This window comes from Macaca fascicularis, chromosome 1 (genome assembly GCF_037993035.2).
Source record: "Macaca fascicularis isolate 582-1 chromosome 1, T2T-MFA8v1.1".
Lineage (NCBI taxonomy): Eukaryota > Metazoa > Chordata > Mammalia > Primates > Cercopithecidae > Macaca > Macaca fascicularis.
In genome coordinates, this window is record NC_088375.1 from 220,041,763 (window position 1) to 220,066,256 (window position 24,494).

Sequence of the window (24,494 nt, forward strand, 5' to 3'; positions counted from 1 at the left end):
TTGAGAAAGCTGCTTCCAATCAACAGCAGGCCTCCCTGTTGGTCTAGTTTGAGATGACCTCAGCCCTTGTCACCTCTCTGGGTTTCTGGAGGTTTTGTAGCATCTCACTGCCATCTGCGTTCTCTTCTCATTTCTATTTTTTTTTTTTTTTTTTTTTTTTTTTTGAGACGGAGTCTCACTGTCATCCAGGCTGGAGTGCAGTGTTGCGATCTCAGCTCACTGCAACCTCCGCTTCCCGGGTTCAAGCGATTCTCCTGCCTCAGCCTCCCAAGTAGCTGGGATTACAGGTGCGCACCACCACACCTGGCTAATTTTTGTATTTTTAGTAGAGATAGGGTTTTACCATGTTGGTCAGGCTGGTCTTGAACTCCTGACCTCGTGATCCGCCCACCTTGGCCCCCCAAAGTGCTGGGATTACAAGCGTGAGCCACCGCGCCTGGCCAACAGTGCTCCTATCTTAGGCATTTTGGTTGTTGTTTCAGGTCATCCCCATCACTCGCTGCTGGTCTTCCTTTCTGAGCTGATCAGCCCCCTCACTCTGGCCATTTCTTCTCAGGTTTCCTGTGAATCATTTCATTTGGTCTGAATATGTCCAGTTTTTCCTCCTTCCTTACTGCACTCAACATAGACTCTCTTTTCTCCAGAACAACTGTTCGTTTCTTTCTGATGCTTTACCCACATCCTCGGCTTTCTCCGTGTTTTCTGACCTCTCCTAAGAACTGATTGTTTATTGAAACTTAAGTCTCAAAGATTGTCCCTTCTAATCTGGCTCTGAATTTGAATCATTGTCAAGAAACAAGGGGGACAGTAATGTTCCACAGTCAGCCTTCATGTTTCTTTGACTTTCACAGTGTGTTAAAATACTTTTAACTAGTTGATGGAGGACAGAGCCTCTTTCTGTGGAGTGACAAAGAGCCTGTATTAGTCCATTCTCATGCTGCTATAAAGAACTGCCCGAGACTGGGTAATTTATGAAGGACAGAGGTTTAATTGACTCACAGTTCTGCAGGGCAAGGGAGGCCTCAGGAAACTTATGATCATGGTGGAAGGGGAAGGAAACGCGTCCCTCTTAACATGGCAGCAACAAGGAGCAGTGCCAAGCAAAAGGGGAAAGCCCCTTATAAAACCATCACATCTCCAAGAACTCACTCACTACCAAGAGAACAGCGTAAGGGTAGCCACCCTCATGATTCAATTACCTCCCACTGGGTCCCTTCCACGACATGTGTGGATTGTGGGAACTATAATTCAAGATGAGATTTGGTTGGGGACATTGCCAAACCATATCAGAGTCCAGTTCAAACTAGCTTCAGCATGAAAGTAAATTAACTGGTTACCATAAATAAAAAGTCTGCAGGGCCCAAGTGATGGCATCAGGCCTCAGTCTCTCTCTGGCTCCTCAGCCATGGCTTTTGACCATGTGGATCCAGCCTCAGACAGAATCTCTGTAGAATGGTCACAGAAAGACTGCCACAGCTCTAGCCCTTACATCTTCTCAGCTTTGAATCCCAAGGGGATGAGAGAGAATTTTTTTCCTAAGATGCTCCCAAAGGCCTCATGGCTTCTCATTTTCTCTGATTGAATCACAGGCCCATTTCTAAGCCAATTAGTGTGGTCCAGGGGACTGCTGTGCTCTGATTGGTCAAGCTTGAGTCACATGCCCATCCATGCGGCCACAGATGGAGTCAACTCAACCAGGAAGAGAGTGAGACTGGGCTGAGAATAGGAAAGGGGGTGGTCGCCAAAGGGGAATCATACATAACACTGTAATATTTTAGAAGAAAGGTGAATCGATATTGGGTGGCAGAAGCTTCAGGTGTCTCCTGCAGCGGCTAACACGTACAAATCACAATGACTTACTTTACAGTTTGGATTTATGTCTTTTCTGGGGAAATTGGAACATCAGGCAATACTTGGGTTCTGTTCCTGCACACAGAGCAACAATCTGTGAGGCGTGTGGAGAGGTTGCCCCCTCCAGGTACAGCCTGTGTCCTCCTTGTCCACCGCACTTATTCTTATTCCTTCCCTGTTGTATAACTGCTTCAGTTTTTACCCCTGACGAATTTTGATTATGTGGATCTGTTTATCCTACCAGAATGGAAGTGCCAAGAGTACAGGGGTCAAGTAGTTCTCCCTGGGTTCCCACAAAGTTCTGAGGTCAAATGCCTGGCCATTTAAAAAAAAAGTTCAACTTTTAGCTGGGGACGGTGGCTCATGCCTGTAATCTGAGCACTTTGGGAGGCCGAGGCAGGTGGACCACTTGAGGTCAGGAGCTCAAGACCAGCCTGGCCAACATGGTGAAAATGTCTCTACTAAAAATACAGAAATTAGTCGGGCGTGGTGGCAGGTGCCTGTAGTCCCAGCTACTCTGGAGGCCGAGGCATGAGAATCGCTTGAACCGGGGAGGCAGAGGTTCCAGTGAGCTGAGATCGCACCACTGCATGCTAGCCTGGGCAACAGAGTGAGACTCTGTCTCAAAAAAAAAAAAAAAAAATTCAACTTTTATTTGAGATACAGAGGGTAAATGTACAGGTTTGTTACATGGGCACATTGCACCCAGATAGTGAGCATAGTATCAAATAGGTACTTTTTCATCCCATCCCCCTACATCTTCCCCCTCAAGTAGTCTGCAGTGTTGACTGTTCCCATGTTTATGCTCATGTGGGCTCAATGTTTAGCTCCCACTCCTAAGTGAGAACATGTGGTATATGATTTTTCATTCCTTTGTTAATTTGCTTAGGATAATGGCCTCCAGTTGCAACCATGTTGCTGTAAAGGACATGATCTCATTCTTTCTTATGGTTACGTAGTATTCCGTAGTGTGTATGTGCCACATTTCCCTTATCCAATCCACCATTGATGGGCACCTAAGTTGATTCCATGTCTTTGCTATTATGAATAGTGCTGTGATGAACATAGGAGCATATGTGTCTTTTTGGTAAAATGATCTTTTTCTTTTTGGGTATATACCTGGCAATGGGATTGCTGGGTCGAATGGTTTTAAGTTCTGTTAAGTTCTTTGAGAAATCTCCAAACTGCTTTCCACAGTGGTGGCACTAATTTACATTCCCATCAACCGTGTATAAGTGTTCCCTTTTCTCAACAGCCTTGCTAGCTTCTGTTTTTTGTTTTTGTTTTTTTTGACTTCTTAATAATAGCCATTCTGACTGTTGTGAGATGGTATCTCGCTTTGGTTTTGATTTGCATTTCTCTCATAATTACAGATGATGAGCCTGGCCATTTTTGATCATCTCATTCCTTGCTCATTTTTAAATCTTTCTTTTAAAAACTGTTTAGTACAGAGTAGAATCAGTATCTGGGAGTTCCAACACTGATGTCCTTGGGCGGGAGGAAGTGTCTCCATCTACTATTTGTTCTTTCTGCTCACTCTTGCTCATACTGACTTGTTTCTCGGATAGTTAATTATTTGAATGTGATCTCAGTTTTGATTGAAATTGATCTGCGGGAGTCCTGAAGGGTCTGATTCCTGGCTGAGTTCCTCTAGGAAGGATTTGTGTTTGTTTCCTTTGGATGCCAAGGCTGCTATCAACCTGTGATCCCTTACATTTGCTTCCTCAGCTTGGAGTTTCCCCCTTGAATGCACGGAGTGTTAAACTAATTCCTAGACCCATGTGGTTACAAATCCTCAGGGTTAACAATCGTCATTATTATGGTGGCCATTGTTAATTTTCCCCTCCTGAACCCCTGCAGAGCCCATGGGATCCCTTTTCTGGCAGTCCAGAAAAATACCCTTAAAGCCCTCCCTTTCTCAGGATGTAGAGCACCTTTCAAGGTTCTGGCTTAATATGGGCGTTGTAGATTTTGCTAGCTCAGCTTGCAAAGGCCCGAGGTCTCACTTCTCATTTCCTGCACCTGTTAACTCTCCACACCGATGGAGGTGTTTATCCTCAGGAGTTCCTGGCTTCCTCATTTGCTTATACTTTGGTTATAGCTAGCTCTGCCTATGGTGTGTGTATGTTCCTTTGGGACTACTTACTTAAAAAAATTGGGTGTCTTCCAGCAATCTCATTACTGGGTATATACTCAAAAGAAAATAAATCATTCTGCCAAAAAGACACATGCATTTGTGAGTTCATTACTGTGCTGTTCACTATAGCAAAGACATGGAATCAGCCCAGATGCCCATCAGTGGTCGGTAGATTGGATAAGGAAAATGTGATATATATACATTATGGAATACTATGCAGCCACAAAAAAGAATGAGATTGTGTTCTTTGCAGCAACATGGATGGAGCTGGAGGCCATAATCCCAAGCAAATTAACTCAGGAACATAAAACTAAATACTGCATGTTCTTACTTAGAAGTGGGAGCTAAGCATTAAGCACACATAGACATAAATATACAGGGACAATAGACCCTGTGGATTCCTAGAGATTGTGGGAGCAAGTGGGTTAAAAAACTACCCATCAGGGCCGGATGGTGTCTCATACCTGTAATCCCAGCACTTTGGGAGGCTGAGGTGGGCAGATCACAAGGTCAGGAGATCGAGACCATCCTGGCTAACACAGTGAAACCCCGTCTCCACTAAAAATACAAAAAAATTAGCTGGGCGTGGTGGCATGCACCTGTGGTCCCAGCTACTCAGGAGGCTGAGGCAGGAGAATTGCTTGAACCCAGTAGGCAGAGGTTGCAGTGAGCTGAGATCATGCCACTGCACTCCAGCCTGGGTGATAGAGCGACACTCCATCTCAAAGAAAGAAAGAAAAAAGTACTCAGCAGGTGGTATACTCACTAACAGTGTGGCAGGATCCATACTCCAAACCTCGACCTCATGCAATGTTCCCATGTACAAATCTGCACACGTACCCACTGTGTCTAAAATAAAAGTTGAAACTAAAAAAAAATGCTAGTAGTTTGGGGGCTGGAAGTAGCTAGAAATCAAATTAATCTTCACGTCTGCATTAGAAATGTCTTATAGAAGAGAGTTATAGTTTTTAATGTAAACTAATTGCTTCTCTATGGAAAAAAATTGGAGTTTATAATGGAGTTTTTTGAAACATACAACACAAAAGTAGGGAAAAGAGTATCGTTAACCCCATGTACCCATAATCTAGCTTCAATACTTATCCAATCTTGTTTTATCGCTTTTTTCTTCCTTTTCGATTAACTTCCTTTTGGATCAACTTAAAATGCACTGTGTCATTTCATACATAAGTACTTCCTAACTAAAAGGAGCTTCCCCTGCTTTATGACATTATTTTCCGCCATGACATGATCACACTATCAATACTAGTGACAGTTCCTGAATACCATCTAACATCCATCCATGCTCACATTTTCTTGATTCCCTAAGAAATGTCGTTATATTGATAATTTGTTGACATCGGGATCTAGACGCCATCCACACATTGTGTTTGGTTGTTATGTCTTTGAAATATATTTTTGTTGTTGTTGTTGTTGAGACAGAGTCTCGCTTTGTCGCCCAGACTGGAGTGCAGTGCCCGGATCTCAGCTCACTGCAAGCTCCGCCTCCCGGGTTCACGCCATTCTCCTGCCTCAGCCTCCCGAGTAGCTGGGACTACAGACGCCCGCCACCTCGCCCGGCTAGGTTTTTGTATTTTTTAGTAGAGACGGGGTTTCACCGTGTTAGCCAGGATGGTTTCGATCTCCTGACCTTGTGATCCGCCCATCTTGGCCTCCCAAAGTGCTGGGATTACAGGCTTGAGCCACCGCGCCTGGCCTGAAATATTTTTTATTCCATGACAGCATCCCCTACCTTCTTCATACCACGGATCTGTTGGAGAAACTGGGTGTTTTGTCCTATAGAATATTCATACCCTAGATTTGATTGATTGCTTCTTCATAGTTTCAGTTAACTTATTCCTCTCTTCCCCGTGTTTCCTGCAAACCAAGAGTTAAATCTTGAGGCCTGATGAGATTCGGTCTTGTTGTCGAGAACATCCCACAGGCAGGCTGTGTGTTCCTCCTCTAACACATCGTGAACATACAGCATCTTGGTTGGCCCATTTTTAATGATGCCAAGATGGCTCAGTAGGATCAGTGCTGATAGAATGATCTGTCCATCATAAAGTTCCCATCAAGTTTTTCTCCAGTGACTTTTAATTTTTATTTTTAATTTCTTTTTTGAGACAGAGTTTTGCTTCAACGTCCAGGCTGGAGTGCAGTGGCGAGATCTCGCCTCACTGCAACCTCCACCTCCTGGGTTCAAGTAATCCTCACACCTCAGCCTCCCAAGTAGCTGGGACTACAGGTGCACACCACCACGCCTGGCTAACTTTTTAACTTTTAGTAGAGACAGGGTTTCACCGTGTTGGCCAGGCTGGTCTCAAACTCCTGACCTCAAGTGATCCTCCTGCCTTGACCTCCCAAATTGCTGGGATTACAGGCATGAGCCACCAGGTCCAGCCAGTTTTTATTTTTAATTGTGGTAAAATACACATAACGTACAATTTACCATGTGAACTACTTTTAGTGTACAGTTCAGTAGTGTTAAGTACATTTACATAATTGTGCAACCAACCTCCAGAACTTTTTCATCTTGCAAAACTGAAACTCTGTACCCACCAAACACTAGTTCTGTAATTCCCCTTCCTCTCAGGCCCTGAGAAATATTGTACTTTCTGTTTCTATGAGTTTGGCTATTCGAGATACTTCATATAAGTGGCATTACACAGTATGTGTGTTTGTGACTAGCTTATTTCACTCTGCATAATGTCCTCAAGGTTCATCATGTTGTAGCATGTGTCAGAATTTCCATCTGTTTTAAGGCTGAATAATATTTCATTGTATGCGTAGACCATATTTTGTTTGTCCATTCATTCATCAGTGGACACTTGGGCTTATCAACTTGTTTTATTTTTGTTTTTTTTTTTTTTTTGAATTGAGTCTCCCTCTGTCACCCAGGCTGGAGTGCAGTAGCAAGATCTCGGCTCACTGCAACCTCCACCTCCCAGGTTCAGGCAGTTCTCCTGCCTCAGTCTCCTGAGTAGCTGGGACTACAGGCAAGTGCCACTATGCCCAGCTACTTTTTGTATTTTTAGTAAAGATGGGGTTTCACAATGTTGGCAAGGCTGGTCTTGAACCCCTGACCTCAAGTGATCCTCCTGCCTCAGCCTCCCAAAGTGTTGGAATTACCAGTACGAGCCACTGCGCCCAGTCTCATCAACTTTTTACGTAATAGTTTTAGCATTTTTAAAGGATCGTTTGTTGGCAAGGCTGGTCTCAAACCCCTGACCTCAAGTGATCCTGCTGCCTTGTCCTCCCAAAGTGTTGGATTACTGATGTGAGCCACTGTGCCCAGCCTCATCAACTTTTTACCTAATAGTTTTAGCATTCTTTGAGGATCATTCCCTAGCTCCATTCTTTCCTTTGAGGTTGCAGAATAGTGATCTTTCTGATATTCCTTTGTTAATTATTGCTAGATTCTTCTTCATCAATAATTAATGAATTTTCTTCATCAACTATTATTATTATTATTTTTGAGACAAGGTCTCACTCTGTTGCCCAGGCTGGAGTGCAGTGGTGCTCACGGCAGTCTCAACCTCCTGAGCTCAAGCGATCCCTCCGTCTCAGCCTCCCAAGTAGCTGGGATCACAGGCACACATCACCACCCTCAGCTAACTTTTAAACTTATTGTAGAGATGGGGTTTCTCCGTGTTGCCCAAACTGATTTCAAACTCCTGAGCTCAAGCATCCTCCCGCCTAGGCCTCTCAAAGTGTTGAGATTACAGGCATGAGCCACTGCGCCAGGCCAATGTTATGTTTACCATAAAATACAGTTTGTTCAGGAAAGGCAGAATAAATGATGGGTTCTTTCCTTGTATGTAACAATATTCATAGTAACAAGCAACTTCCCAAAGTGACCAATGAGTTTTTAAAAGTATCATCAGGAATGTTTGATTTGGAATTATGTGGATGTGTTTCCATCCACTGAAGTCACCATTTGGTTTGATGCTCACATGGTGCCACCTCGGGGGGTACATTTGGGTTGGCTCTTGTATTGTTTGCTTTTCTGGGTGGAAAAAACTCAATATTTCGTTATAATCATCTGTGTTTGTGAAGCATTAGTGTGGTCTTTAGGCAAACATCTTTTTACTTGGTTTTTCTTTCCTGTCCAAGGAAGCTGAGCGAGATGAACTCTAGAACCATTTCTCCTTAAAATTCTACTTTTGGTAGCCTTTTGTAGCATATAATTTAACTCACTTGATTCTCCTGGTCTTGTGGCCCAATGCAATAATCAACATTTCGTTTTTCAAACATGGAAATTACTACTCAGATGACAGTCTTTTTTTCTACTTCTCCATACTACATTCTCCCCCCGACCCCCCGCAGCCAGTAGACCTAAAGCTACAGTTTGTACAGTTTTTAACCACAGGTATTTTGCCCCCTGACCCAGGGACCCAGAAGACTTTTGACAATGGTTCGGGACATTTTCGATTGCCACACCTGGGCAGTGCTTCTGGCATCTAGTGGTAGAGGCTAGGGATGCTGTAAACTTCCTATAAGGAACAGAGCAGCCTTCCACCTCCCCACGCCTTACCCAATGTCAATGTTACCCAGCCCAAAATGCCAACAGTGCCAAGGTTCAGAAACCCAGAGTTGAAGCAATACGCAGAGATAAAATCATATTCCATTCAATTCAGTGTTTATTCAATGGAGGGGTGTATGACAATGTACACATCTACGAAACTGACCACACAGGAAGTAGAGCATGGGATAGTCTGCCTTCAACATACGCATAGGACTTAGTTAATGGTGTTCTTCTCCTCCCCCTCCCCTTCTGGTCTTATTCCTGGTTCCTATTTTGCCCCCTGAGACCTTTCTATTATTGGCCTAAGGGAAGATTAGTGGATGATTTTTACTACTTTCAGCCATTGGAAAAATTTTAGGCATTAAAACTTTTTTAACTGGAAAAATAAACATCAAAATCAAGGTTTATTCCAAATAGCAGCTAGAATGTTTGTCCTGATTTCTCCTTGCCAATTTTTTTTTTTTTTTTTTTTGAGACCCGGTCTCACTCTGCCACCAAGGCTGGAGTGCAGTGGCACAGTCTCGGTTCACTGAAACCTCTACCTCCTGGGTTCAAGTAATTCTCCTCCCTCAGCCTCCCAAGTAGTTGGGATTACAGGCATGTACCACCACACCCAGCTCATTTTTGTATTTTTAGTAGAGATGGGGTTTCATCATGTTGGCCAGGCTGGTCTCGAACTCCTGACCTCAAGTGATCTGCTCACCTCAGCCTTCCAAAGTTCTGGGATTACAGGCGTGAGCCACCACGCCCAACTCCTCCTTGCCATTTTCATTGATTCAATGGATGTTTTAAATAAACTTAGGATTACCTTTTAAAGTCAATAAAATTATTGCCCTCATACGCCCCAACTTCTATAAAATGTGTATTCCTATTTCCTTTTCTCTACTGCATTTGTGCTGATTAAAACAAAAACAAAAACGAAAACAAAAAACCCAGTTGGTGCTAAATGAATGTACCATTTGTAACTTCTAGGATGGCATGCCCCTTCCTGTTCAAAAAGTCAATTGGTGAATTAGTACTTTGAATCTGATTTTTTTTTTTTTTCTTTTGAGACGGAGTCTCACTCTGTCACCCAGGCTGGAGTGCAGTGGTGCAGTCTCGGCTCACTGCAAGCTCCGTCTCCCGGGTTCATGTCATTCTCCTGCCTCAGCCTCCTGAGTAGCTGGGATTACAGGCACGGGCCACCACACCTGGGTAATTTTTGTATTTTTAGTAGAGACGGGGTTTCACCATGCTGGCCAGGCTGGTCTGGAACTCCTGACTTCATGATCTACCTGCCTCAGCCTCCCAAAGTGCTGGGATTACAGGCATGAGCCACCGCGCCCGGCCTGAATCTGATTTTTAAAAGGTAACTAATTTGTCAGAAACCAAAAATGCACCTTTCTCTCTCTATTTTGGTTTAATTGTGAAAGCTGCAGCAATTAGGTGAGGTGGAGCATGTATTCACTGGCTTATGTCGAGTATTTATACAATTTCTCTTATGAACACACATACTTGACTTGTCATACTTTCTCTAAAAAGTAAAAGAAAAGTCTTGCTATCATGTTATTCTACTGTTTATCTCTCTTTTATGCTTTGTTAAAATAGATGCCAATGATTTTTCTCGACTAGATAGAATCACAAGGATACATTCTGAAATAAGACATCTTGAAAATAAATACTAAGAACATTTTCTTCTTCTTAAAGTTCCTGCACAACTCCTAAATTTTACAAAGTATTAAGCCCACAGGTGCGATGACTCATGCCTATAATCCCAGCATTTTGGGAGGCCGAGGCGGGCGGATCACTTGAGGCTAGGAGTTCAAGACCGCTCTGGCCAACATGGCGAAACTCCGTCTCTACTAAAAATAGAAAAAGTAGCCAGGTGTAGAAGCAGGAGGCTGTAATCCCAACTACTCAGGAGGCTGAAGCATGAGAATCGCTCAAGCCTAGGAGGTGGAGGTTGCGGTGAGCTGAGATTGCATCACTGTCCTCCAGCCTGGGCGACAGAGCAAGACTCTCCGTCTCAAAAACACAAACAAAAAAAAAAAAGAAAGAAAAAGACTCCACAAAACAAAGTACTAAGCCTAGCTTATCTCTCAGAATCATGCTGTAGTATCTGATACTGTTTTTCTGATAAGATTTATAACCCCGAAAAAGTCACGCTATAATTTTTGCTTCTGAAACTGTATTCCAGTTGTTTTATTTTGTTACATACCTTTCATTGGTTTTAAGTATGCTTTTTCAATAGTCCAAAATTTCTCAGAGTCTATTTGAGTTTGTAAGTATTATACCATTATCTTTCCCACACCCTTTATATTACAGTTGCTATGTATCAGGTTTTTAATGAACAGATGTTGGGCTGAGAATGGATGGAGAAAAGGAGAAAGGAAGAGAAATGCATGTATACCATAACATGGAGAATTAGATTTATAGTTCTGGGATGGGGGAAGGGCAGAAAAACAGTCTTGACAGATTTTTAAAAGAAAAATGATAAGCAATGCAAGGATGACTGTTTCTTGCTTTTTTTCGATGGGGTCCACACTGAGTGGCCAGGCTGTATGATTGCAGTCCCCATGTCCAAGAGCATCTAGGAGAGGGCTTCTCAACCTCCACACTAGTGACATTTGGGGAAGGATAATTCTCTGCTGTGGGGACTGTCCCAGGCGTTGTAGGAGGGTTAGCAGGATCCCTGGCCTACTAGATGCCAGTAGCCTCTCCCCGACCACTGTCACATTGCCAAGTGCTGCCCAGAAGCAAAATCAGTCCTGGTGGAGAGTCCCTGACCTAAGGTGAAACAGAGAGTTCTGGTGTTGGTGCAACTGTTTAACAGCCTTCCTGGGAGCGGAGAATGTTTCATTGCACATGTTGCATCTGGGGGTTGGTTGGTTTGTATGGATGTATGTTCCATCTGATTGCCTTCCTGGAATATGCAGAGTTCCAGGGGCTGCGTGTCCCCTGGGGCACTGGTGTGGAGGAAACACACGTGGCAGGCAGCCTGGTTGGCCCTGAGGAAACCTTTGTTTTCAAGGCCTCTTGTGTAGGGATGTGTGTTCTCTCCAGTGGCTTTTCTGTACGGTTGCATCCACATACTCTTTTTTCCTCTGTCTCTCGGGGTCCTTTCCTCCCTCTCCTGGCCAACCTGCTCCATGGTATCTGAAGACAGCTGGTATCTGACTTCTCCATCCATTATTGGAGAATCTGAGATTGATGTGTTGCAGCTCACTGTCACATCTCAGCTTCAGGCATTCCCAGACATCATTTCCTAGATGCATTGCTACGAAAAGACAGGGACACAGCTTTCTCCTGTTAGCCTGCTGTGAAGGTACTTCTGAATGAGCTGGAGGTGACTAGAAAACCACCCCAGAGGGCAAACTGTCGTCCACACAGATGGCAAAAGCTCGGGGAAGCATCCACTCCTCTTCATGGTGGGGGCTGTCACGAGGGGTGCAAGCCTCCTTTCATAGGTACTTCCTGATGGTTGGGGCGGGGCAGTGGACCCAGGAAGGGCTGCAGTGGGTCTGAGAGCCAGGAGGCCCCAGGCACCTGTGTCTGGCTTATCCTGGATCTATGGTCTTGACCGCCTCCTGCAAATTGTCAGGTGATGGGGTGATCTTAGTGGCTTGCCTTAGCTGGTTATCTGTGATCTGAATGCCACACAGTGAGAAGGCTAACAGATACTTTTTTTTTTGAGACGGAGTCTTGCTCTGTCGCCCAGGTTAGAGTGCAGTGGCGCGATCTCAGCTCACTGCAAGCTCCGCCTCCCAGGTTCACGCCATTCTCCTGCCTCAGCCTCCCGAGCAGCTGGGACTACAGGTGCCCGCCACCTCGCCCGGCTAATTTTTTGTATTTTTAATAGAGACGGAGTTTCACCATGTTTGCCAGGATGGTCTCTGTATCTCCTGACCTCGTGATCCGCCCGCCTCAGCCTCCCAAAGTGCTGGGATTACAGGCGTGAGCCACTGCGCCCAGCCGCGAACAGATACTTTTACCCACAAGCTGTGGACTCTGGACAAGTATCTTGTCTGTACCCATTTCTTTCTGCTATAGAAGGACTGTCTGGCTCAATCATTATTCCCTGTTGTGTGTTCTGGGAATGCTGGCCATGGAAAAAGGTTTGTGGGGAAAAAGGGCCTGTGTTTAATTGGTTGGGCAGGTGTTATGTCCTGCAGTACCTCCTTTCAGATTTATAATGCGCATGAGTATATGAGAGGTTTTCCGGAATTCTCTGCACCCAGACGCCCATGGGGCTTACTGCCTACTTTTCTCCAGTGTTACCCCCCAGAGGCTCTTCCTGATCACCCTGAAGGTGAGCCCCTCTCACCTCCTGTTCTTCACCTTGCTTTATTTTTCTTCTCATTTTCTGACATTATACTGTATACATATTTTTCATCCTCTGTTCTGGCTCCATCCAGAATGTCACCTCTGTGTCAGCAAGAACTTGGTCCATTTTTTTTTTCTTGCAGCGTTATCCAGAGCACCTGGTACATAATAGGTGCTGTCACTTTCCATCTCAGCTTCAGGCATTCTTGGACATCATTTCCGGGGCCAGCTGCATTGCTGCAAAGAGACAAGCACACAGCTTTCTCCTGCTGGCTGGTAGGTGCACAGCAAACATGTATTGAATGTGTAGACTTTGTTTAACTCAGGGATTTCCAGATGGATCTGATTAGGGACCTTTTCCACACCCACCCGTTAAAATCCAGGAGAACGCACTTGAGGAATCGCCAGGAAATCAAAAGTCCTGACAGCTGTGGCCTCCTGAGATTCATTGTCTAAGGACGAGCTGCTCCCTTCTGAATGTGCTGACAACATGGCATCAGACTGAAAACCAAACCAAATGCACTGACTTGACCGCTCTCCATGACGGGGGACCCAAGCCCTGGGCCGGGCTGACCCTGGGGGCTGCCTCAGTTGGCCTTTGTTACACGGCCCGGCTGCTGTTTCCCTGAAGCCAGCTTTCTGTGAAGATGCCGCACAGACTTCTGGCGTTTGGTGAATTTTCTCTGAACGCACTTGTAGAAGTGAGTGTGAGGCTTATGCCAGGAGAAGCGCTTACTCAGGTCAGTTTTCTGTCCAACTGTGGCTTTGTCACAGCTGCACTGCCCTCCCTTCCTCCCTCCCTTCCCTCCCTCCCTTCCTTCCCTCCCTCCCTTCTTTCCCTCCCTCCCTCCCTCCCTCCCTTCCTTCCCTCCCTCCCTCCCTTCCTTCCCTCCTTCCCTCCCTCCCTTCCTTCCCTTCCTCCCTCCCTTTCTTCCCTCCCTTCCTTCCTTCCCTCCCTCCCTGCTGAGGAGTCTGTGTCAAACCTGGTTGGAAGAGTAATTCCCAGGCCCAGATGTTTTCCTAACAAGCTCCAGTGGACAGGGAAGGGATGACAGGCACCGAGTCACCTTCTTATGTCAAGATTGGCAGCAGTGACTAAAGTGACTAAAGGGAAGGGAGGGATGGAGGGATGGAGGGAAGGTCGGAAGGGAGGGAGGGAAGGAAGGGAGGGAGGGATGGAGGGAAGGTCGAAAGGGAGGGAGGGAAGGAGGGAAGAAAATGTGGCACATATACACCATGGAATACTATGCAGCCATAAAAAAGGATGTTTGTGTCCTTTGTAGGGACATGGATGCAGCTGGAAACCATCATTCTCAGCAAACTATCACAAGAACAGAAAACGAAACACCGCATGTTCTCACTCATAGGTGGGAACTGAACAATGAGATCACTTGGACTCAGGAAGGGGAACATCACACACTGGGGCCTATCATGGGGATGGGGGAGGAGGGAGGGATTGCATTGGGAGTTATACCTGATGTAAATGACGAGTTGATGGGTGCTGACGAGTTGATGGGTGCAGCACACCAACCTGGCACAAGTATACATATGTAACAAACCTGCACGTTATGCACATGTACCCTAGAACTTAAAGTATAATAATAAAAAAAAAAATGATTGGGAGGAAAGAAAAGAACTAGAGTCTTCTGGTTCTTAGCTTCTCCTTTTTTTCCTCTCCTTCCCTTCTCTTTCCCTTCCTTTTCCCTTCCCTTTCCTTTCCCTCCCTCCCTCCCTTCCTTCCTTCCTCTCTCCCTCCCTCCTTCCCTCCCTGCCTTCCTTCCCTCCCTTCCTTCCTTCCCCCTTCTATTTATCTTCCTTCTATCCTTCTTCCTTTTTTTCCTTTTGTCTTTTCTTTTCTTGTCCAAGGAGAAAGAGAGAGTCTTGAGGATGATAATGATAGCTCTGAATCGATAAACAAACAGGACAAATGTGCTTTGGGGAATTTTGACTGAAGGTGCCCTCCTGTTTTGACAGGTGGTTTTAACTCAATACTGCACAGAACTTCCTTGCCTCGAGGCACTATTTAGGACTCCAAACCTGTGGTTAAGGTTTCCAGCTAACATTCTTTCTGCCTTCATTTTAGAAAGAGGTGAGTCTATGCTTTATATTGTGTATACCACATGTCCATTATAATCCTCTGAATAATATTAATAATTTTATGCTTGATCATTTCCACACATACAAGCAGGAGTCCTAAATGCTATTTCCATTGCGCTCCTCTCTGTGGGAAGAGTCGTGAAGTGTTGAGGCCAAAGGGAGGCTGATCTCTAGTGAGTTGAAGATTGAGCTCTGTCTTGGTTTCCTATGAACTCTCTAATAAATTATTACAAACTTGGTGACCAATAACAACAGAGACTTGTTCTCTCACAGTTCTGGAGGGCAGAAGCCCAAAATCATATCAACTGGCCTGACATCAAGGTGTCAGCAGGGGGCTGCATCCTTCAGGGGCTCTAGGGGAGAATGCATCCCTTGCTTCTTCCTGATTCTGGTGTCTGCCAGCCTTCCTGGACTTGTAGATTCATCACTCCCATCTCTGCCTCTGGGATCACATTGCCTCCCCTCTTCTGTGTATATACTCTCCCCGTCTTTTGCTTGTGAGGACATTTGTGGTTGGCATTAAGGGCCCACCTGGCAAACCCAGGACAATCCCATCATCTTCAATCCTTAATTTAATCACATCTGCAAAAACTTTACCCTTGAGGCAGGAGAATGGCGTGAACCCGGGAGGCGGGGCTTGCAGTGAGCTGAGATCCGGCCACTGCACTCCAGCCTGGGCAACAGAGCCAGACTCCGTCTCCAAAAAAAAAAAAACAAACAAACAAACAACAAAAAAAAAAACTTTACCTTACAAGGTAATATTCACTGGTTCCAGGGATTAGGGTCTGATGCCTTTAGGAACCCCCAATCAGCCCACCCAAGCCTCACAACTCCTTCTCCCCCATGGAGGGTCTAGACTCGGGAGACACCCCAAAAGGTGTCTACCAGAAGCCAGATTGAGAGCTCTTCCAGAAAGTCATTTGTCAACTCATCTGGGTCCTTGCTCTTCTCTTCTATTTTCCTCCCATTTATCCTCTGGTTGGGAAGAAGCACAGGAAGTAACAGGAAAGCAAGCCCAGCCCAGAGACATGAGACGCAAAGAGCCACGGGTCGGCTCAGGACTGAGCCGGGGAATGGACCAGGCCTCTGGGTGTCCCATGCCACAAAGCCAATCCCAACATCTCGCCTTTTAATAATGCATTGCATAAGGAAAGTGAAAGTGTCGAACTTTAGTCACTGCTGCCAATCTTGACCTAAGAAGGTGACTCGGTGCCTGTCATCCCTTCCCTGTCCACCGGAGCTTGTTAGGAAAACATCTGGGCCTGGGAATTACTCTTCCAACCAGGTTTGACAGACTCCTCAGCAGGCTGGCTCCATGCCCACCAATAGCAGGAAGGCTTCCTTTGGACTTGGGTCTGTTTTCCCAGACACTCACTTCACGGTCAAGACCCTGACCCCAGAGGTCTTCATTCCCCTCCTACGTCCCATCTTCAACAGTGTGCGATCCCCTGGGCATTTCTTATTCATTGCACTGCTTTGCTGGGCTGCACAGACTCACTTTCCTCCTCCAGGGGGACATGCTCACCCACCCCCAACATTTACATAGCCTGTCAGTTCTGGGGGCAGAGGACAAGCTGCACTGAGCTCCCTCCTGGGCCAGTTCTCAGGAGGGGGAGATAGGAAGGATGCCTAGACAGGTAGAAAGCTGCTGTTCAAACAACCAGAACTTTATTATGGGCACATGGGTTGACAGGGCCAACCTCTGAACTTGAGAAGTGCAAGTCTTCATTCAAAGTCTGGAAAAGCTCTTTACACTGAGCTGTATGGGGAGTGTGTAACTCAGGCCTTGGAGCCAGGCAACCTGGGCTCAAACCCCAGCTCTACCGCTTACTAGCAGTGTGACACAGGGTGCTTACATTAACCTAAAGCCTCTGTGAACTGACCTGCAGAATGGCATTATTACAAGACTTGGGTCCAGAAGACATGGGGTGATGTGTGAAATGCTTAGCACAACACTGGGCATAACTATTCAGTACATATTAGCTATTATTATTGCCATTTTTCCCTAAGAAAGTCAGTATTGGAAGAGCTGCTAAAGTAACTCAGCACCCAAATGTACCACATATAAAATATTTTATTATAAAAAGCTCCATTGCATGGCATTTCAAAAAGAACAGAACATTTCCTACAGTTTTCCTTTTTTTTTTGCTGTTATACAGAAGAGACTAGTTAAATGTACCAATTAAGACTATTATGCATCACATGCCTAAGTTCATCAGGCCTTAAGCCCTCAAAGAACGACAGCATCAGGGGCTCTGCGAGAGCAGCCACCTGAGCCTCACCGCTTAGTTCACAAAACAGCCCTGTGTCCTTTCTACAAAGCCAGGTCGTATTTCCTACCCACGGTTCAGGACTCCAGCGTAGACAGCAAACACAAAACTTGTTTCCTTTTTGAAACAAAACAGTCCTATTAGAAGCAAAACAAACAACCACAATCTAAACCAGCCGCGAGGAACCCTTTCCTAGCTGGAAAGGAGAATGTGTCGCCTGTGATTCGGAGCGAAGAGGATGGGGAGATGCCTGCGCCACACGCTTGAATGTGGTCCACAGATTCACCAGCTCCAAGGCAGCATCTCCTTCCAAAGCACCTGCAGCAGGAGGCTGTGTGGGGCAACAAAGTCACTCCTGATACAGAGAATCCCCCCCACCATCCAAATGGCTCCGTGCACAGCTGGCCCCTCCGCTTCTCAACCGTGGCTCACGTGGCTTTGTTAGAGTCTTGGGGGCGAAAGGTGTGAGAGACAGGAGGGAGCGTGGCTCAAGTGGGGCCATTCAATCAGGCGGCCGGGTGTCGGGGGCCTTCTCCTGGACTTCATCATACTGCGGTGGAGGAGTCAAAGGCTCTATCGAAGGAGGAGGGATGTTTTTGTCCGGGAGGTTGATCCTAAAGTCTTTGAGGTGAAGCTTTTCAGATTTAATCCTTCGAACTTTCAGCGGTTTCAGTCGTTTGGCCAACTTAGAGTTCTGCCTGTCAGGGGGGTTCCCAGGGCTGGCCTCCACATCTGCCCTGGTGGATGTGGGGGTGGTCTCGTCAAGCCCCGTCAGTGACTCATAGGATGGGAGAGAGATGCTCAGCCTCGGGTTCCGCTCCTCTCCCCTTGCTTCTGAGTAGTTTGTGTTCATCACTTCCTCGTAGCTGGGGACATAGTACCTTGAGGCAGCCTCCTCCTCCTCCTCTTCCTCCTGGCTGTAGGAAGACACACAGACAGGGAGAGTGTTAGCCTGCACACAAGTCATTCAAAATCCCAAAGAGATGGGCTCCAAAGAGTCCACACACAGCAGCCTTGTAAATAACAAATGGGTCTTAGAGGCAATAAAAGCGAACACTGCAAGTGTTTACTGTGAGCTAAAAGTGCTTAACAAATACGAAGCAATTTCAGACTCCTAACAACACTATGAGTTAAGTACTATTCATGCAGGATAGGTGAGTCCCCAAATTGGGGCTTAGCTTGGGAGGGATCTTGGCTTTATCCAGGAAGGAATTCAAGGGTGAGCCAGTGATGTTAGATCACATCCCTTTTGGCTGTTTTTTTTTTTTTTTGAGACAGAGTCTTGCTCTGTCGCCCAGACTAGAGTGCAGTGGTACGATCTCAGTTCACTGCAAGCTCCGCCTCCCGGGTTCACGCCATTCTCCTGCCTCAGCCTCCCAAGTAGCTGGGACTACAGGCGCCCGCCACCACGCCTGGCTAATTTTTTGTATTTTTAGTAGAGATGGGGTTTCACCGTGTTAGCCAGAAAGGTCTCTATCTCCTGATCTCGTGATCCACCTGCCTCAGCCTCCCAAAGTGCTGGGATTACAGGTGCGAGCCACTGCGCCCGGCAGACCACAATTCTTTATTGAAGGGCACTACTCCTTGTGGAGAAGGGCTAACTCATAGGCAGTACGCCTCGAGTCGGCCACATAGGGGCTCTTGGAAATTGTATGTATACCCACTTTTAGTCACATGCAAATTAAGGGGTGGGTTAATGCAAATTGAGGAGCAAGCTATTTAGAACTTCCTAGGAAAGGTCACTTCTGGGTCGTTACCATGGAAAGGGATGGTAACTGCCGGGTCGTTGTCATGGCAATTGTAAACTGTCATGGCACTGGTGAGAGTGTCCCATGCTGATGAGCAATGAGAGCAGCCAGGGATCACCCTCACTGCTGTTTGCTGGCTTTGGCTAGTTTTTTTTTTTAACCTTATCTCATCTTGACCACATCCTGTTTTGGTCAGCAGGGTTATGACCAGAAAACAAGTCCTGCCTGTTTTCTATCTCACTATTACTTTACCCAATTTATAGATGGACTGAGATACATCAAGATTAAGTGACTTGGTCAGACCTTTAGGAAATGGGAGGGTAGGAAGTGAACACTATACTCTCAACTACTCCACCATGTTTTATCTGGGCGTTAAACCTCCTTTGCCTTATTTAAGCCTTTCCCACTTAGCGACATGCTGGGTGAGCTATTCCAATGCTCAGCTGGGTCCTTTGGCCAAAGGCAACACAAAAATGTACAAAGTTGCAACCAACTTTCAGTAAAATGGTTGTTCCCAGGTAGAGAAAGAATATCTGAAATATAACATTTATGTGTGTCTCAAATTATTCTGTCATTTTATCTTCCAAGTTTATCCCAAGACTCAAAAAGATCAGGTCCTCTCAGCCTTATTCTCATTTGACTGTTGAAAGAGAAAACCAAAAAGTCAGGATATTTTCTACGCATTTGTCAGAATTAACGCCACTAGCCACTTTTCAGGACCCTATACTTGAACTTGTGGCGTGATCATGGCCAACATCAGAAACCTCAAAGTCTGCCTTGGTTTTCCTCCCACCCTCCTTTAGGAATGAACTCAAATGTGCTCACAGCTAGGGTGGGGAATGATGAGTGATTGATATTCCTGCTTTGTTCTTTTCTATATTTCTCAAGTTTTCTAGAATAAGCATGTGTGATTGTTAATTTTAGGTGTCAACTTGACTGGCCATGGTTGCCCGGATTAAACATTGTGAGAGTGAGGGTGTTTCTGGAAGATATTAGCATTCAGCTCGGTGGGCTCTGTAAGGCAGATTCCCCTCCACAGTGTGGTGGCACCATGCAACCCACGGAGGTCCTAGATAGACCAAAAGTCAGAGCAAGCAGGAATTTGACTCATTTCTCCCTACCTCGCTGCTTGAGCGGGGACATTTCATTTCATCTTCTCCTGCTCTCAGCCTAGGATTTATACCCTCACCTCCCCTCGTTCTCAGTCAGGCCTTCAAACTCAGAATGAAGTATACCCATTGCTTTCCTGGGTCTGCAGCTTACAGATGGCACAGTGTGGGACTTTTTGGCTTCCGTAATCCCGGGAACCAATTCCTCATAATAAATCTCCATTAAAAATATATATAGATATCCCCCTGGTTCTGTGTCTCCCGGAGAACCCTGGCCAATACAGCATGTATTATCTTATCAGAAAATGAGTTTAATTTGGGAATTGTATTTATACCCATTTACACCCACTTTCAATTACGTGCAAAAGTAAGAAGTGGGTTAATGCAAATTGAAGGGCAAGCTATTTAGAACATTCTAGGAAAGGGACGGTAACTTCCAGGTCATTCCCATGGAAAGGGGTGGTAACTGGTAATATTGGAGGGCAGAAATCACTTCAATATAATGAGATTTTCTTTTTTCTTCTGGCGTACACCCACAAGGGGCATTGCTGAATCATTTGGTAGCTCTATTTTGAGTTTTTTGAAGAACCTCTAAACTTCTCCATAGTGGCTGCACTGATTTCCATTCCCACCATTAATGTACAAGGGTTTCCTTTAATCCATATTAAATTAAGAACAATTCCCTTCCCACTATAAAGATAAGAAATGCTTGTAGAAAATTCAAACAACACAGAAACATCTAATGAAGAAAAGAAAAACATCCCGAATCCTTCTACCTGGAGGCAAACCACTGTAACATTCTGGTGTACACCCTTCCTACCCCTCTCCGGTCCCACAGCCACAACATTTGATGGGACCAGAACCTGACCAAAGATGCTGTATTATATCCTCCTGTTCTCACTGTTGTGAATGTGGTCCCACATTACCAAATATAGATCAACAGTGGCTGCATAGAACGCCATTGAAGAGGTACGTCATCATTTAACTCGGTAGGTGGTTTTTTAGGTTGTTTCTAAGTTTTTGTTATCCTAAACAATGATCTGATAAATATACTGGTACAAACTCTTTTGCACTTGTGGGACTGTCTCCCAGGGATAAACTCTTATAAATAGAATCAATATGCACATCTTCAGTACTGCCCCTTATGATGAAACTCTTGAGAAAGTTTCTGTCAGTCAACATTTCATCAGCAATCCATCTTCCCTACAACTCTCCAACAGTAGGGGCTGTCTATCTTGATCAATATGACAGGCAAAAAATAAAAATAAAAAAAGAAAAGACATCCTTTTGCTTGCATTGCATGGCTAATGAAGTTGAACATCTATTGGTTGAACATCTATGGAATATTCATAACCTTTGTCTGTTTCCCATTGGCATATTCATCTTACATATTCATTTGTGAGAGCTCTTTTTATAATAGGGATATCAACTATTGTCATATGTTCCCCAAGGTATCACTTATCTTTTAAATTTGTTGGTGGCATTTTTGCTCAAATGAAAAATTGCTTCCCAGCCATTTCAAATTAAAGCATACACACAGCATGCTGGGGTGAAGGGACAAGAAAATGTGCTGGCCACCCCAAGCCTTCTTCAGCGACCCTGGGCAGGTCAAAATGTTGGTTCACTTAAGAGTAATGGCCTCCAGCTCTATCCAAGTTGCTGCAAGAGACATTTTTTTTTCTTTTTTTTTTTTTTTGAGATCCACTTTGTCGCCCAGGCTGGAGTGCATTGGCGCTATCTCAGCTCACAGCAACCTCCACTCCCCCAGGTTCAAGCGATTCTCATGCCTCAGCGTCCCAAGTAGCTAGGACTATAGGCATGTGCCTCCACACCCAGCTAATTGTTGTATTCTTAGTAGAAACGGGGTTTCACCATGTTGGCCAGGCTGGTCTCAAACTCCTGACCTCAAGTGATTCACCCGCCTTGGCCTCCCAAAGTTCTGGGATTACAGGAGTGAGCCACTGCACCTGGCCCAAAAGACAGTATTTTGTTCCTTTTTATGGCTGAATAGTATTCCATTATGTAAAAATATTGTAATAAAATTTTAAAAAAATCTTGGTTTACCTGTAATCCATTTGTGCCATGCTGTTTGGGAAGCTCTGGTAGAAAAGTCTAAAGTTATCTGTAAAATGATAAACTGTTTTGACAGAGCCTTCATGGGCGAACATGGGACAATAAAGCCTTGTAGATGACAGTCTTCTCACCACGGAAAAGTGTGAGCATGTGCGTGCATGCGTGTGTGCCCATCCCAGATCCGGGAAGGGAAGGGGACAGTCAGGCCTCACCTGTCTTCCTCCTGGGCGTGAGGCCCAGCGCCTGTCGGGTGCTGGACATGGGCCAGGTCCTCGCCCTGCTGCTGCTTCCTCTTGTCCCTGATACTCAGGCAGATGGAAAGCAGCAGCAGCATCACCCCAGCCCCGACCAGCACGTAGGCCACGGAGAAGGTCTTGCTCTTGAGGATGCCGCCACCCACCTCGGTCTTGTTGCTGCCCTGAGCTGTTGGCTTCTCGGCCGCGCTGAAGCCAGGTACCAGGTTCCACATGGCCATGATCACCCCAAGGACCAGCATCCCCAGGCCGATGGCAGTCAGTGCATAGTGGGAGCCGTTGGCCTTGGACTGGGCCATTGTGTCAGTGGGAGGAGGGCGAGGCCCAGTTCCAAGAAAGAAAATAAATATATAAAAAGCAGTAGTCACAACAAAAACCCCTTAAATGGACTCCACAAAATCTCTCGCCCCACACTAGAAAAATATCAGCTGAACTCCCGCGGGATGGTTCCAAGCAATCGCGAGACCTCCCGTGTGGATGGCTGTGGCGGAAGGGCCTGGAAGGAAAGCAGAAAGAGCAGAGAGGACCATCAGTTCCGATTCCAGACGCTTTGTGAACGTGGCGGCTCTGCTCTTGAAGGAGTTAAGCAGCAGCACCGAGCACGCCGGCTCTGGCTGGGCTTCGCCTTTGATGCATTCCAGATGTCTTACGTGCTCAGGCTCCTCGTGCCAGGCTGCAAGAAGGGAGGCCGCCCCCGCTACTCCCTGAAAAGGAAAAGCCAGACCTTTCCCTGCAGGAGGCCAGAAAGGTTGGAGCTCAGGTCATTAAAACATTGTGTGGAATTTAATGAAGTGCAGTAAAATCTCAGCTCTTGCTGGAGGCTGCTAGGAGAGTGAGCGATGGGATGAATGGGCTACAATCGATGGTTGTAACAGACTCACCTGGGGGACAGGGCCTCAGCTAATGGTATGACCAGGCCAAACAGCCTACTGTCATCTGTTCACCACCCTCAATGGCTCCCTATTTCCTGCAGGAGAAAATCCAGCTTCTTAGAATGATGCTGCTCATGGTGGCTTTAGCCTGGCTCCTGCCTCTCCTACTTCATCTCTCAGCCTGCCTTTCTTTGCACTACCGGCCCCCAACCACCCTCCAGAACTTCCGCATTTCTCTGGTCACCCGCAGCTCAGATGACCCTTTCATGTGCTCCCCAAAGCCTCCAGCAACCACTGTGGTGAGTCTCTTCCCATGACCACATCATCATCATCTCTAAGCCTGTCACACAGCAGGGACTCAAAAAATGTTTGCAGAGTTCACTCCTATAATCCCAGCACTTGGGGAGGCCGAGGCGGACGGATTACGAGGTCAAGAGATCAAGACCATCCTGACCAACATGGTAAAACCCCATCTCTACTAAAAATACAAAAAAAAAAAAAAAAAAAAATTAGCTAGGTGCTGTGGCGCGTGCTAGTAATCCCAGCTGCTTGGGAGGCTGAGGCAGGAGAATTGCGTGAACCTGGGAGGTGGAGGTTGCAGTGAGCCGAGATTGTGCCACTGCACTCCAGCCTGGGCGACAGAGCAAGACTCCATCTCAAAAAAAAAAAAATAATTGTTTGCAGAGTCAATGTTGGATGAAATGAACAGAGGCCACATGAAGCCACGGAGCAAGACAAGCTTCTCTGAAGCCACATCGAGTTCTCCCTTTGTTAAAGGTGACAGAGGCCTGCACATTCTTCCTTTTAGCTCCTGTGCCTAGCTGGACAAAATAAACCTTCTTTCCACGAAGCAGCTCAGAGACCCTGCACTAAAGGGAGCAGCCAGCGGTCCTGAGATTCCACAGTATTCGTTGGTTGAGAGTAAGCCAGAGAAGCAGTCACTTAAGGCTTTAGGTTAGAACATTTTCAAGGACTAAGGAGGAGGAGCAAGCAATGCCCCCGTGCTTCCCCATACGTTATTCCTGTGACAGGAACCTTTGCAAAACAGTAAAATTTACAAGATGTTTAGCTGGGCAAGGTCTTGTTTTCAATTCTGCATTCTTTCCAGTCTCTCCAAAAGGATGGCTGACCAGGCTGCTTGAAATCTGATGCTGCAAAGATACTTTCTTGTGAAACCATGAGTTTATCCGAAATTGGCCACTTTGTTAAAAGATACTCTAAAAATATTTGAAACAACATCCTTTATCAGCTTGAAG

At 45.8% G+C, this 24,494-nt stretch overlaps 1 protein-coding gene across 10 annotated transcripts in view; it reads right to left on the reverse strand.

Annotated features, from left to right (window-relative positions):
* Nucleotides 1-16,968: 16,968 nt before the first annotated feature.
* The window catches only part of TMEM51 (transmembrane protein 51), a 71,745-nt gene continuing 64,219 nt past the window's right edge, over nucleotides 16,969-24,494 (reverse strand). For 7 of the 10 annotated variants that reach the window (XM_005544735.4, XM_074019645.1, XM_074019658.1 and 4 more), the window contains exons 3-4: nucleotides 22,325-22,862; nucleotides 16,969-18,099 (exon numbers count right to left, since the gene is read on the reverse strand). In XM_005544735.4, the coding sequence (XP_005544792.1) occupies nucleotides 17,685-18,099; nucleotides 22,325-22,665 (756 nt within the window). In that variant the 5' untranslated portion in view covers nucleotides 22,666-22,862 and the 3' untranslated portion in view covers nucleotides 16,969-17,684. The remainder of the gene's footprint in view (nucleotides 18,100-22,324; nucleotides 22,863-24,494) is intronic. The other 3 variants (XR_012425862.1, XR_012425860.1, XM_074019667.1) reach the window with 2 other exon arrangements.